We start from the raw sequence: 17,324 nt of genomic DNA, 5'->3' as shown, positions 1-17,324 counted from the left end.
TTATAGAATGGTCGTTAAATTAATTTCATTGAATTTCTGTACCGGTATGGTTTCAGAATTCATATCTCTGATCATAGATTTTACTAGAAGGCCTACTTTCACTTGCATTTTTTTTTTTTGTCGCAAACACGGCTGTCGGTTTCCCTGTTAATATAGTATGTATTTAATCATTTGCAATTATTTCAATTAATTGCATACATTATACATGGAGAATCGATGACTTAAAAGAGACATTTTTATAACGGAGGGACATTTTTTTTAATTCGTTCCTTCAAAATACTATTTCATAAGTTCATAACAATGCATTAATTGTAATCCAATTGTGTAACTTCAATCGGAAAATATCTACTGCTAAAATGGTAAGGGAATCTAACCATGATGTGTCATTGTTCTGTTTCCTGTATACATCTGTGTGCAATTGTTGCAATTTAAAAATTAGGCCTATATATTATTAGAATCCGTGCAATATCTATATATATATAACTCGCTAGACATCAAAAACTGTTAAGTTAAATGATATATGCTTAGGTATACTAACTTGGCAACATATCATTCATTCACATTAAACACTAACAATTACAAATAAGTTTGACTTTGATTTTATTTTATAATGAACGTAAAGGCAACCTCCTCCCTGCTGCCCTCGCGTTTTCCTATCTCCAAAATCCAGGGGCGTGTAAACCATCCCCAGGTCATTCATAAGCAATGCTGCTTCAGCTGCTGCTGCTCATTGCACATGAGACACGTAGGCCACGTTACGTTTTAATTAACAAAACAAGTATCAACATAATAAATGATATAATTGCTATTGTAGAATCTATCTTTATTTAGCAATATTATTATTAGTTGTACAGTAGATTAATATGACAGCTGCACGTTTATATACTGGAGCATCTATGCCCCTTCTTGGTTTAGGCCTATGGAAGTCGAAGCCTGACCAAGTTGAGTTAGCAATCAGATCGGCACTCGGAGTGGGCTACCGGCATTTTGATAGTGCTATGGTCTATGGAAATGAAAAAGAAGTGGGCCTAGCCCTAAAAGCCGCAATTAAAGATATGGTAACAGTCTTTTTTTTATAAGTACTAGATACTGGCTGGTTTATTGGATAGTTGTTGATGGGGTGTGCAGAGGTGGTGTCGACACAGTTTACTAAGCTTTGAAAATAAAATGTTGCATCTCTCAATTCAATGTAGCCTACCTGTCTGTAAACCTGTCTGTTGCAGGCCACTAGGCCTATTCTTTTTACATTTTGATCACTGTGCATGGAGTATCAATGAGTTTCATATGTTTTTAAATGCATAAATGGGAGATTAATATATTATTACAATAAATAAAATGTTTATGTTTATATACAATTATTAATTAAAAAATGCAAGGTATAACAGACAAGTGAGTGCTTTAAAAAAAAAAAATTAGATATATAGCCTAGATCATTCTTCAACATACAATATCAGACCTTAGGCATATATCTAATTCTTATATCATCCTTTTAATTGGTGTTAATTATTGTTTTATTTGTTTGTTTTTCCCAGAATTTGGCAAGAGAGGAAATATTTATGTGTTCCAAACTCTGGAATACCAGACATGCCCCAGAGGATGTCAAACCAGCTTTAATGGAGACACTCAATGATCTTCAACTGGATTATTTGGATCTCTATCTGATGCATAACCCCATAGCTTTTCAGTAAGGAAGTCTCCTTAAGGAATTTTAATTTAAATAAAATTTAAATATCCATATGTTTAAATTGACAAAAATATTATATTTTCAAATTGAAATAAACCTATTTTATTATATAATTATTAAAAAATACATACAATACTGTTACTATTTGTTTTAATATTTTCCGTTTATAATCCATTTTTAAACATTATCCATCTCAGCACATATTCAGTAATTGTATCCAAGATGGTTACATAAAGGAGAGGGTGGGGGGAGCTTTGGACAAGATCTATCTTTATATATTCTGTTGATTAGTTGCTTAATTTATCATGTCATAGAAATGGAGGATCATTTGTTCCATATGATTCTGATAATAACATTATGTATGCTGATGTACATTATAAAGACACATGGAACGCAATGGAAAAACTGTTGGACGAGGGATTGGTTAAAGCAATTGGTGTTTCAAACTTCAACAGTCAACAAATTGAAGATATTTGCAGCAGCTGTCGAATCAAACCAGCTGTATTGCAAGTGAGTTTTTAATAATTATAAAGTTAATCAATATTTTAGTTAGTTAGAATAAATACACATTACAGTACAAATAGTATTGTATAGAGAATAAACATCACAAAACCTGTGTTCAAATTCAATTTATTGTACATACTGTTAAGCTCTGTCTACACTATCAAACTAGTTTGACAAAAAAGTGTGAATTGCCCAAATATGCTATTGATATTCCCAAATAAGTGGTATATATATTATGTCCATGGGCACATCACATTTTCTTTGTCGCATACAGTTTAATGGTGTAGACAGAGCTTTAAGCCATTGTTGAATTCATTCATTCATTTCCTTTATTTTTCCGAATAGTACATCCATATAACAATACATACAGAACAAAAAGAAAAAATTCTTCCACAATCACACCTAAACATTTGATTTGCACCAACACTGATGAATACAGTAGGCATACCATACATCACAATATCAGGCTTTGTTCTATTTATAACAAAAACACAATGATATATTTTGCTTAAATGTGTCCAGTCCAGTTATCTACTACTGTAGGCCTACACATATTATTGTTACTTTATTTGAAATCATCATTCATTCTTAATTTATGCAGATAAAGTATCTACAGTATGTCAACACTATTATTACTAGTTTGGTAAAATTTCATTTCATAAAATCAATACCTGTACGTTTGGTTTGTCTTGCATAGCAACACAAATAACTGTCATTTATACCATCACAACAGATGTTTGTTTCATTGATAAAAGCAATTTCTTCTGTGTCATTTTTTTTTTAGTTGTCAAGTGGCCGAGCCAATACCAGCACAGGTTCAAGGCACTTCTCTGTCATAGTTCTGGTGTAGAACATGTCTTCTCGGATAAAGACTAAACATTTGAGGTCCAGTAAACATAATTTTCTTAGTGTGCACTTACTGTACAAGAACCTACCGGTAGTGCATTTTTTTTTCCTGGAAAAAGTAGGTGGTTACCCTAGTGCTCTGGTCCATTTCAGCACCTTCGTTTAACACTATGTTGAATCAAATCAAATTAATAAAGGTACTTCTTTTTTTATACAGGTTGAGTCTCACCCCTACCTGCCTGAGAATGAACTTGTAATGTTTTGTAATGAACAAGACATTGTGTTTGAAGCATACAGTCCACTTTGCTGTGGTGATAGAAACGCAAAGTACCCAGGCGATTTAGACCTTTTCTCTGAGCCTAAATTGGTAGAGATGGCAAAGAAATATAACAAGACTGTAGCCCAAATTGCTCTAAGGTTTGTGTGTATAAATAGTGACATTTTTTATGGTATCTGTTTATCATAGAACAAACCTTGTTACAAGTGAAGTCACATTTCATTTCTTTTCAGGTTTCAAGTGCAGCGTAATGTTGTAGCCATTCCAAAGAGTGTAAATCCTGGACGAATAGCTGAGAATTTCCAGGTTTGTTGAATAAAATTATTTTATTTAAAGGTGTATTGTCCCCAAAAACATAAAACTCAAAACTTTGAACATGCCATTTTTTAGTTTTAGTAAAGTTATTTACTTGCAAAAAAACAAACAAAAGTAATGATTTCACTTATAAAATAAACAAAACTTCCAGACGATTTTTCTTTGTTTTCGATCCAATTTCTTTATTATGGGAATTAAAATGGCCAGTTCAACAAAATCTTTAAAATAATCTTGATTAAAAAAACTGAGCAATGTAACTAGTTCATCCCAGATCAGTAAGCCAAAATGTAATTTGTTGTTATGGATAAAACCCTCACCAAAAGCAGACATCACATACTTTCCTTGTCTATTTCGTGCCTAGCTTATCTGGATAAACTGACATTGGCCTATTCTCTACGAGAGGAGAGTTACAACTCGAATATTATCAAAATTTATGAAACACCCCTGTCAGATAATGGTTTGGATGTAATCATTACCTTAGTAAAGATGGGTTTGCAGTACACCATGTGTTTATTCACCATACAATAATTGTTACCTTATTTCACAGATATTTGACTTTACTCTTGATGATAAAGATTTTAACACAATCAAATCTTCACTTCCAAAATGGAGAGTTTGTGTTGGAGCTAAAAAGGTAAACAATTTATTTCTTAACTACATTTATTCAAAAATATGATATTAAATTAGTTAAAAAAGAAACAATTGATAGGTAGTTGAGTCTATTCCCTTATTTTAATCAATATTAATTGGGTAAAAGTTTGGGCTTAGAATTCTGAATATAATAATTTAATAAATTTATATAATTTTAAATCCAATAAATTTTCTATATTTTGCAAAATGTCTTTTACTATATTTATAAGGTATAAATAGAAAAAAACATAAGAATAGTAGCGTATAGAACATCATGAAGTAAACATTAATTGTGAAAGTTGGGAACATTTTCAAAAGTGAACAATTTGTCATGTGACATAAGTCTGCTAATTTTATGGTGTCTGCAACTTCTAAGTTTCACAAGTTTAAAATACTGTTTTTGTTTTATTTACAGGGACCTGATAATAAGCCAATTATTGGAGAAGATGGCCGCCCAGTTGCCAGAGACCTACATCATCCACTCTATGCACACTATGTGCCTAAGGAATCTAAATGATTATAAAATAAAAATATTACATACATTTAGTTATAATATTTTAAAAGAATTACAAAATTTAAAATTTAATTTATCAGTAGAGACCCAGTACAGTATTCTATTAATATTCACAAGCCTGGTGTAGATATTAATAAATATTCAGCCTTAGAAAGTACAGTACTCCATTAAAGAAACTTTCAAATTTTATTTTTTAAGAAATATTAATTACACTGTATCAAAAATATTTCCTTTGTTTAATAAATGTTCAAAAATATATGTTCTCTGATATCGATATTTTATATAGAGTTTTATCGCTCTTTGTGTGAGCTGTAATACTGTACTGTGACTAAATAAAATTGCCAGAATATTAGTGATAGATTTATGGTATCCTGAGCATTATTGTAGTAGTTACTTTTAAAGTACAATTTTATTTTAACCATCTCCTTCCCTCAATTTTTTTATCCACAATTCAGGAGTGCGCATGACCGCGTAAACCATCGCCAGGTCATTCACCTTTATCAGCTGGTTGCTGCAGCTGCACCTGAAGTTGCAGTATCAAAACATTCAGAATGCAATATTTAATTAATTCAATAAATCATTATTTGCTACAATAAAATCTATTATTCTTTACCTGTTAGTAGGAGTAGTAGGCCTTTATTTTTTAAGAAATGTTACTACATTATATAATGTTATTTAATTTGTATTAATAAATAGTCAAAAAATATTACATAGTATTTTATACCGGATTTTTTAACACAGCTTTAAAGTGTATCTTTGCATTTTCATCTTTACTTAGTACTCAACAAAACAACAAAATAAGACGTGAAAACACAATTAGTTACAAAGCTAGTTTATTTCTACATGGCAAATTTAGTATTATAAACATGATTAATTAATGACAGTGGTAACATTGTACTAATGATATGTTTCTGACAGTTCTTAAGGTATTGTATTGCCTGTACTCTGCAGATTGATACTTAGTTGTGACAGTGTTTGATATGATGTCACAAGATAGGATTGTCACAATACATATGGCGTGTCATAAAACTGTCACATTAAAAGTATTGTTAGTTGATATTTGCGATAATCATAATATGGTATTCTGACTTGACCATAAACAAATTGTCACAAAGTAATGTGACAATGCCGGATATGTCACATGATTAGTGATAATTATTTTAACATGTTATTTGTCTCCTGGCAGTCTGACCTTTCTGTTATAAAATCGACATATACCAGTTATAATGGTAAAAAGCAAAATGCATTATTTGTTAATACTACTGTACATTATTACAATTGGTTAATCTTATTAGTTTTGAATCCACAGTGTATGTAAATTTTTTAAACACATTAAGTAGAACTAATTAGGATAAATACTACATAATCTAGCTTTTTATAATTTTTTTGTTGTTGATAAAATTGCATAATAAGTGAATACTACAATAGAAAGTAACCACTCTTCTGATGGTAAAACATTCCATTTCTCAATTAAGTTTCAATTTTTAACATTTAATTCTAAAAAAAAACATCCACAGCATAGTTAACAGCAATTCAATCTTAAAATAGTGATACAAAAAAAAATCAACTGTGACTCTATTTTACTTACAAAACAACTTGAAATTGTTTTAATAGTAATTATGCATACAAAGCAAATATGAATAACCTAAATTACTGAAAAAAGTGACATCCATTGCATTAGATAAGCTCTGCACATACTATAATACTGATTGAAGATTTAGAATAATAATATCTTTAGGCCTACAATACAACATATAAATAAACTTGTACTACTGAGACTACCTATACTTCAAATATATTAATACCCACCAATCATTTTTCCTGTATCAGATCATCTCCGACACTGTTAGGCCAATCTAGGTCCACAGTTTTTGGAGAGTTGTATGTATTAATTGATAAAACATTTCACTGTAATGTTTGCAGTGGCAGATCCAGGATTTTGAAATAGGGGTGGGGCAGTGCCTAAAAATGGTGAAATGAAGGGCTGAGCTTAATTTGATTACTTTTGTCCCATCTCATTACAATTTGTGAAATTTAGAGGAAAAGTATTCAGTAAAGAGCCATGGTGATTTTTTACACACAAATTGTTAACAATTAATATACCTACTAAACAAACAATTACTAAAATAAATCAATAAAATATAATATTTGAATCTCTTTTAGGATTTAGTCTTTACACTATATTTAAGGAGCTATATAAAGGTATTAGCTTCAGGTAATTAATAATAAAGCTATATTTTAAAGAAATTCTGTATAAGAATATAATAAACTATAAAATCTACCAATTAAACTTTGAAGTGCTTGGCACAAAAATATTTTATTTTATAATATATAAATTATGGAAGACACTTTTAAATCTAAACGAATATACCTTTTATACATTTTTAGTGAAACAAGTAATGCAATTTATTGAAGCGTATCAGCATTTCACTATTATATTATTTATTCAGCTTTCTTTATTTTTACAGCTATAAAACTATGTTGCCAAAATGTATAGATACTACTGTATTAACCCAAATATTTAAGCATGTTGTGGGCAATATGGTTTACCATTCTTAGCATAGAATCCATGACCTTCTAAGTTGATCTGACAAGCCTGGAATAAATAAATAATTTTGATCATTTGTAAAATGTCTGCCTCATCCAATAAATTCAAATTGAAGAATGTATTAAATTTGGAAATTTCATCAAATTTAAAAGGTTAAAAAATAATTTACATTGCAAGTCTGAAACATCCTAAAGGGTCTAGCTTTCACACCTGTTTTGGTCGGGCTATGGCAAATAAAATCGAACCTCAGTGTTTTGTTTTTACGATGCTCCAATCGATATGGGCGTAGCTGCCTGGAAAACATTGACTTTTGTGGGTTTTTTTTCGGAGCGGGAGCAGGTGTGAAAGATGTTTAATCATGGTCTATGTATCAAGCCCCTCAAATAAGGCAACATATCAATCCATTAAATCTCATATACAGTGAAAGTATAAGTTTACTTTTCATTCTGTAATTAACATTCATGTGTGTAAAGCTTTGTCTCCAAATATGGTAGTGATATGACATCGTCATGTCCATATATGGGCACATCACATTTTTTTGTTACATAAAGTTTGATAGTGGAGACAGAGCATAAATAAATATTGATAACCTACATTACAGTTGAAGCAATTTGAATGCCAGCTAGCACCAAGGGCTTCAAGCCATTCATCACCAGGTTCAATAGTAAACTCACAGGAAGAACACATTACAGAGAATAAGGCAGTGTGGTCTAAATAGGAGAACAAAAAAGCACACATTACAGAGAATAAGGCAGTGTGGTCTAAATAGGAGAACAAAAAAATATTTTAAACATTATGCTTATTGCTTTATGTAGAGAAATGCTAAATCAATAATATTACAATGTTTTGAGCTGTCGATATAGAGAAACTTTTCTTTCCAATTTCAATTTTTTTCTTTCTTTTTTTTCATATTTATATGGTGTTTTGTAATATCACAAACTCAATGTTGATTGAACGAGTTGTACTGTTTGAATAAATAAAGTTTATATATATTACACACTGGAGTTCAGTCAAGTAGTAAGTAGCAGATACATCCTGCATTATGCAAACAGAATATAATGCAAAAGAGTAATTAGTGATATGTAAATACTGTATATACATTTCTGTCAGTTTAGATATGCAAGTAAATCTACTAAACATTTCACTCTTCCCTAGCTTTTCATAACCTATGTTAATGTATGCTGTTTTAAACACCCTGTTGATCTATTTATAATCACACGTTATCTCTATTTCAAATAACCCTTCATAAGCAGATAATTAGTTTATACTGATGGATTGAGAAAGATTGTATACATACACAGTGGGAGCATCTTGTAATCTTAAGCCCTGTCTATACTATCAAACTATTTGACAAAAAAAGAGTGATGTGCCCAAATATGGTAGTGATATATATGGGCACATCACATTTGTTTGTTTGACAGTGTAGACGGAGCTTAAGTGGCTGAATTAAGGCATTCTAAACAAATGTAAGTTTACCTGCAGTACAGTAAACCTTCCCTTCATTTGTATGGAATCCACTCTCTTCTATTGGCTTATTGCAATGAAAGCAGACAAAGCAGTCTGGATGGAATTTGCCTCCGAGTGCATTCACACATTTCTGCAAAATCATTAAATAGTATACAAATAATGAATGTTTATGTGTGGATTGGTACAAATAATGGTATGATGTTATATTTCCATGAGTGTTCAATATTGTTATTTATTCAAAAATAGGCGGCGCTGTTGGATTTCATGTTCAGAATCTGCAGTAATTATCTTGAAAATTTTTTTCGTATGCGTAAAAAAAGTACTATTTAATGATCGTTAAATAATGTTTACTATTGCACACCATGTGACCCACAATCACCCAATCAAATGAAGGAATTTATTTAGATGTTATTTATAATATTATATTAATAGAGTATTTTTTTATATTGATGGAAACGGGTTGTTTCAGGCTATGGAATTGACAAATGTATCGGTATGGGTATATCATTCCATCAGAGATATTTTTATTTGATGGTGACAATTTGGTATGATTTGACAATCATCTGCCAGAATTCACAACAGATGCATTGGTTGCATACCAAGGAAGAGTGCATTTACAGTAATTCCATTGACATTGCTACATCCTGCGCCTTGTGATAATACTGGTAAGTCAGTGAGCTAGGCCTAGATAAAAAGGAATTTTGAAAGGCTTACCCCCACAACACTCTGAAGACACTTGCTACACTTAGGAGCATACAGGGTACTGTAGTCCTTCTCACAATACATTTTGCCTTTCTCTTCCACAAAACCAATATTCTGAAGGGGTTCGTGACAATGAGCACAAACAAAATGTTCTGGATGCCAATTCTTACCCACAGCAGTCACAAATGGCCCTCTGTCACACAGAAAAGAAAAACATAAAAATGTTAGTAAATGTAGTGGAGCTTGGTGGTGAAGGTGCTTGCCTTCCAATCCCAAGGTCCGGGGTTCAATTCTGACCTAGTGCCAGGGTTCAAACTCCACTCCCAACACATCAAAAATAGTTTGTCCATCCTGTAATTGCCGTGTTTGTGCTCCCTGTTGGATGCGTATAAAATAAAAAAATACCTATCTAAAGACTTAACAGGCATCAAAGGTCACTATAAATATAATGCAACATGCAGGTTACTTATGATAAAGACGGAAATGAATTTTTCATGAATTTGAGTATAATATAAAAACTGGTCTTATTGGTTAAGCTATATATCGGTTGATTTAAATCTGGTCAGAGAGGCATTAGACTGCAACAGCAGTGTTGTGTCTTCTCCAAACAATAAGAAGTAATACCTGATAATTTGTCCACATCCCTCACATGTTGGTGTGCGTGTGCCAGTTGGGGTGACTTTAGGAACTCCTGGGTTTGAAGGTCTAGGGACTGTTGAAAATGGAGCTGTAGGTGCTGATGGCATTCTGGATTGAGAAGGGTTAAACACTGGTACCGTTGGTAGCACTGGCCCAGTTGCCTTTGGAGCTGACAAAATATGCAGTAAAAATATATTTTAATGAACTATTGAGAATTTTCTAGCATCTCTCTTTTTTATTCATTCAATGTTTGATAAACAATAATTACAGAATCTCTAACATTTTCTTTTCTTCAATTGTTTTCATTATTTTCTAGTTTTTTTCATCCTCTTTAATATTATTTATATTTTAAAGATTTTTTACTATATGCCCAATATTTTCTTAATATATAAATTTATCTACTACACTTTTTTTTTCTACTACTACAATTATTTTCTGTATAGTTTCTGAACATTGTTTTCTGAAAATTCAAGTATTCTTTACTTTTAACATTCTTTTCTGTTATTTTATCTATTTACAAAACACAGTGCATTCAATAAAAACCAAGAATGATAAAAAAGAAAGATACATATAAATTATTATGATGGAACATAATTACTACCAGCCACATTTGTACGTGAAAATTATGGGACGATCAGTGTACTTACTTGGTTGTCTTGGTGGTGTGTAGGCTTGTGGTGTGTAGGCCTGTGGCGAGGAGCCGTATGCCTGGGGAGATTGAGTATTCTTCAGTGTACGTGCTTGGTGGGCAACTTGGCTTGGTGTGCTTTTCTTACTGAAAACAAACATTTCTCTTAAAAATTATTACTGGAAGATTTGCGTAATAATATGACAAACAATTTTATTATCATAATAGCAAAATTAAATAATAACAATTTCACAATTGCCAGTAACTAAATACTACTGTGATATTTTATACTTCCTTGCAACAATATACTTGAATATTTACATTTAAATATAATAACAGTTAAATAAAATTTACAGCCTGTATTCCAAATAATTATTGCTCAATACATTTCACATAAACATGCTTAACATGCAACATATAATTTCAATACTAAAATTGATATCAATTCATTTTTAACAAAAAAATATTTATAAAGAAAAAAATGCACAGATCACTAAATAACAATATTGTGTGCAAAGCATTAATAAATAAGAAAACATTAAATAAAAATTGTAAAAAAACAATGGAATAACAATGGTTAAATAAAATTAAAATAATATTGGGAGTTCTGGAAAGCTTACTGCTGTCAACATAAACAAAAACTTATGTTTTATTATTTCAATTAATTTTTAAGTTGTTTTTGTTTAGTCTGCACAAACTATTCTACTCCCATACCTACCTTATTATACATAAAATGAACCTAACCTAGAACAAGTTTGTACAAGCATTATCCCAGGAATTCCAAATTTGATATACTAATCTGAAATTTAGCTAAAAGTGAATGATTATATTATTCAATATTAGCCAATTCTTTAATAACGTAATCAAAGATTTATTAAAAAACAAACTGCCCTTTTTGACTGGTTGTAATAGGATATACAAATTAATGCCCCCCCCCACCCCCTTTTTTTCACTGTATAGAAGACAGGATATATTCCCAATCACAATTCTACGGACTCTTTCAAGCAAAAAACAGGGAGTAACAAGTCAGGTTGACAACACACGCTTCTGGAATGTTTCAGAAAAATTATTTTAAGTTCCTACTTGCAATGAATACTCATGGCACGTTGGTATTAAGTCTTGCAACCCCCTCACCCACTTGCACAAGGGGATAGGCTCTATATCCATTACTATGTCATTACTAGCTAGATTATAGTGTTTTGGTTTTAGTTTTTTTGGTCTAAAACTGCTCCTCACTTCAAAAGGAAATAACAGTTATTTACAATGGAGAAATAATTCAACATGGTGGCAGTATCATAGACAAATGTTTGCATTGGATACCCAATATAAAAGATATAGTGAGAATATACAAGTATTACATACTAGAGAATCCCATAACAAAAGCAATTAAACTACATTCACAAACATTTAAACACAAGCAACAAACCATCAAAGAATAACAGTTTACTTTATCCATTCATGGTATAGACAGTAAGCAAAAGCATTTGGTAGTTACCCATTATCCGGCAGAAACATCACTTTAATTCTTTCTGGTTGGTCCTCACTGGATAGAAATCAAGCGCAAGAGAGCAAAGAGAACAAAAGAGTGAGTGCAAAAGTGACCCAATCACAAAGATGAAAAAGCAATGAAAACAAGTGAAAAAACAATATATTAATATAAGGGATAGTACTTATTGTAGACTAGTTTGGTAGGAAGTTTGTCGATTCTTTTATACTGGTCATGATGCTTGATAATAGGATATGATGTGATTCTGTGTGACAGAGTAACTTCCTTAATTGATACTCAAGGGCCAATATAAGATGTATTGCCTATCATATAATTGATTATTTGTTTTACTATTAATTTGTATTTAAATCACAAACAACAACATATAAAATATTGAAGCACTATTTCCAAGTCCACTTGAAGCAAAAGGGAAACTTTTTTGTTGTTTAGTCCTGTGACAATTATTTACTATCTTTCCTCTTGCTTAAGTTGACGACACATACCTACCATTTGAAGCCTTAATTATTGTGTGAATATAACAATCATTTTAAAATTTCATTTTATATATATACATTAAAAAAACATGCATATTATATTGATGGTTTTGTATATCTAGAATTTCACTACAAGTTTCTGGATATGGTAGAAAAGCTGTCTAAAATTAGTGTCTGAGTTAACAAAGCTTCTATTGATGTTCAGTCTCTAAGTTTTGTGTTTTTTTATTCTATAAATATTACTAGTTATTACATTTATTTATTTCAGGATTGTAATGCATTAGCCTGTAATATTTATCATTCTTATACTTTCTTCTGCAATTAATATGTATGTTTTACATAACTTCATGAAAATGATTTTTTCTGAATTTGTTAAATACTGTACTAATGAAAAAAATACTTAAAATGTGCTACTTTGACCTTTCTGGTCCGACCTCTCCAAAACAATGATACTTATACAAATCATTGGAATTTGGCAATCCTTAAGACTTAGTAAAGACACGCATTAGCACAGCAATTATGAGGTTTGCTTTAAATTTAAATTGTATGTGTGTTCACACACTGCCAGCATTGTGACCTCCTGCAGTGTGTATTAGCATGATCAAGGCAAAATGTGCGTTTGGTGGGAAACGGCTTAAATAAGGATTTGCAAAAATCAATTGAAGAGCCTCCACTGTATAGTATAGATCATGAATATTTAAAAAAATACCAATTAATTAAAATTAAATTCTATTTTTTGATGATTTTGACACTAGTACAGTATTTGAACATATACATATTCATTCCAAGCAATACTGACATAGGATAATGCATACAAGACAAGACTTCTGAATCACTTTATAAAATGTTAATTCACTTTTAAATGATAATGAATGTAAAGTACATGTAGATGCATGAAAAACATGGATATGTAGGATTATAATAAACAAGACAGAGGATAGGAAACAAAAGGAAATTTGTGCAGTGTGTTTTTAAAATAATATGCATTAAATCAAGTACTTGGCACTTTTCGATCCAACTTTTAGGTTATGTACCCACCAACCCTGGGTCTGGTATGTAGGCCTCATGCAAATACAGATGTTTTCGGGAGTTGCTTGCTTATCACATATTTGCAGATAATTTTTAAAAATTAATATGAATTTATGATTTTTCTATGGTAGCTAACTAACCTTAACAATAATCTTCAACTCAAATTTGACGCAAAACAATGCTAACGTGAAAAGCATCCTGAGGTTTGCGTAAATGAGCGGAGAAATAAAAGGGAAAAGAATAAATTATGGATCGAAAAGTTCCTATATTTGTTATTCTTTTCAGTTTCTCATAAATGAGTACACTCCAAAATACTAAACAAACAAATATTTTATTAATAAAATCCACACTTTTAGTTTAAAAAGTTTATAAAATATGAATTAAGTTGGAGTATACTATGTCAGGGAAACAGAAAATGGAAGAAAGGGGATAAAGATTGGGAAAGAATAATGAAGAAGAAATGGGAAAAGGAAGATTGAAGCGGTGCTGTGCTTTTAAAGTTAGTAAATGCTAAAATTCAATGTATACATACAAAACCTCTCAAAAAGGTACAAGTTTGGAAAATTTAATACAAACATTTTTTTTATCATATTTATCATGATTTTTTTACTCACTTGGTTTTGCACGCATACATTGATTATTGAGAATTAAGTGTTACAATGAATAATTTTGTGTTTAAAGTAATTTTAAAATAATATTTTTTGAATATTTTACCCCGGAGCTTTATAGACGGGAACATCTGGTGGTGGACTTCGCTTCATCTGTAACCCCATAGGCTTGGCAACGTTTATGGTGAACTCTGGACCTGGGGGAGGAGGTGGAGGAGGGGGCGGAGCTGGAAAATCATTTGACTGCGATGAAACATCGTATGGTTGTAATTCAGTAGGCGACGGAGGTGGTGGGAGATCCTCGTCGTCAAAACTGCAATAAACATGCAAGAAGTTTACCATGCAAATTTAGAAAAAACACCACATTATCAAAATTCAATCTGATTATTAAAATCAAAACAAGTCAATTTGTAATTAACTGAAAACACATATTGATTAAAATGTGAATTTTGACAATTCCAACAAAAACAAAACAACTGGTGTGAGAAAGTCAAATTAAAACAAAATTGAAAGAAATCACATATTTTATAACATTTTCACAAATAAATTAGAGTATTTATATGTTTTCATTAGAAAAACTTAAATAGAAGTATTCCTAAAAGGATGTCTCCTGCATTGTTTCTTAAAGATCTCGTATTGTATATATGTTTGTATATATTCATTAAGAATGCGCAAAACATGGCGTACTCTGTAATTTGTGAGAATGTTTTTTATACACGCCACTATTTCTTTTATAATCACGATAAACCAAATAAAAATAAAATAAAAGAAAAGGATATTATAGAACATGGAAATTATCAATATTAAAAAACAAATATAAAAAAAAACTAAAAAATTAATTTTGTCTTGTTTAACAAAATGAGTATGAATGATGAGTATATTGGTTAATAATGGTAATGTCACAAATATTTTTATGAAAAATGGAATGACGAACAAGAAAATAATTATACACTCCTTTAACAATTAGATAGAAAACCAATAACACATACACTCACACACCTACACTGTAATAATAAATAGATTATTTTCACAATTACAGAAAATTACATAAACATTTTGATGATTTTGAAAAGAGACAGTTTATTATGTATTAAGATTCAAGTTGGTTTTACACAATTTATTATTTCTCCACAACATACACTCTAAAAATAGGTTTTTTTTTTTGATAAACGAATAAAACCAAGTTAATTTAACATCAATCAACCAATGATTTGTTAATGAGATATGTTATATGATAGAAATTATCTCAATAATCAAAATTAAACCAGTACTGATATCTACATAATCTCAACTATGTTTTTTTTATTTTTTATCTGCAATGTACATCTTTAAATATAGGCCTACTAATGTTCACTCACATTAAAAACAAGGTCCAAGTGAGTCAACTTATATCGACATGATTTAAAGCTGGGTTTGGCACACCTTATGCAGGATTTCATTATTAGTGCTTTACACTGTTGGCTTGGAATAAAGAATCACAAATGATAGATTCAAATTCAAATACTGATTCTTAAGTCTAAGTCTATATTATCAAACTAGTTTGACAAAAAAGTGTGATGTGGCCAAACATGGTAGTGATATGACATCATCATGTCCAAGGGCACATCACATTTTTTTGTCACATACTTTGATAGTGTAGACAGAGCTTTGAATTCTTCAACCTCTTTATTCCTCACAACCACCCCTTCCCCAGGGCTCAGATTAGCAGTTTGTTACATTTATGAGATTTAACATTCCACTAAATGTTCATTTTAATATATTAATGCTTCTTAAATCTCTAAAGGAAATGATGAATAATCAAAAGATTGAAGGAACCGTTAATCTAAAGCTCTGTCTACACTATCAAACTTTATGTGACAAAAAAATGTGGTGTGCCCATATATGGATATGATGATGTCATATCACTACCGTATTTGAGCATATCACTACCATATCAAACTTTTTTTGTCAAACTAGTTTGATAGTGTAGACAGAGATTAAATTAACTGAATATTACACTTTAAACACAAAGAGCAAAACTGATGAAAATGGTTCTCAAAAACATTATTATTAGTGATTATTAGCCAGATTGAGATATTAAAGACTACTACTACCCTGTGTGGTATTAGCGAGTCTGGAACAATAAGACTACTACCCGGTGTGGAAATGAACATGTTTCCATGCCGATGTGGTATTAGCGAGTCTGGAACAATAAGACTACTACCCGGTGTGGAAATGAACATGTTTCCATGCCGATGTGGTATTAGTGAGTCTGGAACAATAAGACTACTACCCTGTGTGGAAATGAACATGTACTTTCCATGCTGATGTGGTATTAGTGAGTCTGGAACAATAAGACTACTACCCTGGGTGGTGAGAAATGAACATGTTTCCATGCTAGTCTGGAGCAATAAGACTACTACCCTGAGTGGAACAGCACAGTTTCCATGCCGATGTGGTGTTAGTGCACACATAGCAATCATGTGGAATAGAATCTGAACATCAAGACTAGGTTGGCATCTACAGATTAAAATACCTATCACTTGCACACATACGATGAATGATAAAACTACAACAAGCAAAGGTTCTTAAATTTAAACATGCAAATGAGAATGGGACTACTATGTTTTTTTTTATTTATCATTACCGCGGCGATGTTGGACCAGATTCCTTTTCCCAAGGAATTTGATGGGAAACTTTGTTTTGAACAGTAAACACTGGTTGAATTCCACAAACACTGAAATAAATCAATCATTAAATCAGAATATTCAAACACAAAAACATAATGAATTTCTATAAATTTCATAATATCCAAAACATAATTTTCAGAAGCACAAATTGTTTTAGTAGCTATAGACTAAAACAAACAAATATAAGAAATATTGTATTTACAACATTATTTTAAACAATATTTGAAGAAAATTTTACAAATATTAAAATATCCAAACCTTCTTTAAAAGTACACTCAAATGGA

The 17,324-nt window shown here is 30.9% G+C and overlaps 2 protein-coding genes across 11 annotated transcripts in view; one reads left to right on the top strand and one right to left on the bottom strand.

The window, feature by feature from the left end:
• Window positions 1-734: 734 nt before the first annotated feature.
• Window positions 735-5,397, top strand: LOC144845174 (aldo-keto reductase family 1 member A1-like). Its single transcript, XM_078702338.1, has 7 exons — window positions 735-1,058; window positions 1,533-1,684; window positions 1,999-2,194; window positions 3,252-3,451; window positions 3,545-3,617; window positions 4,174-4,260; window positions 4,672-5,397. The coding sequence occupies exons 1-7, from the start codon at window positions 864-866 to the stop codon at window positions 4,771-4,773; spliced, it is 1,005 nt and encodes a 334-aa protein (XP_078558464.1). The 5' UTR covers window positions 735-863; the 3' UTR covers window positions 4,774-5,397.
• A 189-nt stretch (window positions 5,398-5,586) lies between these two features.
• Window positions 5,587-17,324, bottom strand: part of LOC144845171 (PDZ and LIM domain protein 5-like) — an 83,188-nt gene continuing 71,450 nt past the window's right edge. For 3 of the 10 annotated variants that reach the window (XM_078702326.1, XM_078702330.1, XM_078702327.1), the window contains 9 exons: window positions 16,998-17,087; window positions 14,478-14,684; window positions 12,250-12,297; window positions 10,774-10,901; window positions 10,112-10,295; window positions 9,500-9,680; window positions 8,795-8,915; window positions 7,913-8,028; window positions 5,587-7,366 (listed from right to left, as the gene is read on the bottom strand). In XM_078702326.1, coding sequence (XP_078558452.1) covers window positions 7,292-7,366; window positions 7,913-8,028; window positions 8,795-8,915; window positions 9,500-9,680; window positions 10,112-10,295; window positions 10,774-10,901; window positions 12,250-12,297; window positions 14,478-14,684; window positions 16,998-17,087 — 1,150 coding nt within the window. In that variant the 3' untranslated portion in view covers window positions 5,587-7,291. The remainder of the gene's footprint in view (window positions 7,367-7,912; window positions 8,029-8,794; window positions 8,916-9,499; window positions 9,681-10,111; window positions 10,296-10,773; window positions 10,902-12,249; window positions 12,298-14,477; window positions 14,685-16,997; window positions 17,088-17,324) is intronic. The other 7 variants (XM_078702329.1, XM_078702332.1, XM_078702334.1 and 4 more) reach the window with 5 other exon arrangements.

The sequence above is a fragment of the Antedon bifida genome, chromosome 6 (assembly GCF_963402885.1).
Source record: "Antedon bifida chromosome 6, ecAntBifi1.1, whole genome shotgun sequence".
Classification (NCBI taxonomy): Eukaryota; Metazoa; Echinodermata; class Crinoidea; order Comatulida; family Antedonidae; genus Antedon; species Antedon bifida.
This window is presented reverse-complemented; position numbering and strand designations above follow the sequence as displayed.

Coding starts and splice junctions, on each gene's coding strand:
- LOC144845174 (XM_078702338.1), top strand. CDS start 864: ATGACAGCTGCACGTTTATATACTGGAGCATCTATGCCCCTTCTTGGT. Junction 3,452..3,544: donor GTAGCCCAAATTGCTCTAAG/GTTTGTGTGTAT, acceptor ATTTCTTTTCAG/GTTTCAAGTGCAGCGTAATG. Junction 4,261..4,671: donor TTTGTGTTGGAGCTAAAAAG/GTAAACAATTTA, acceptor TTTTATTTACAG/GGACCTGATAATAAGCCAAT.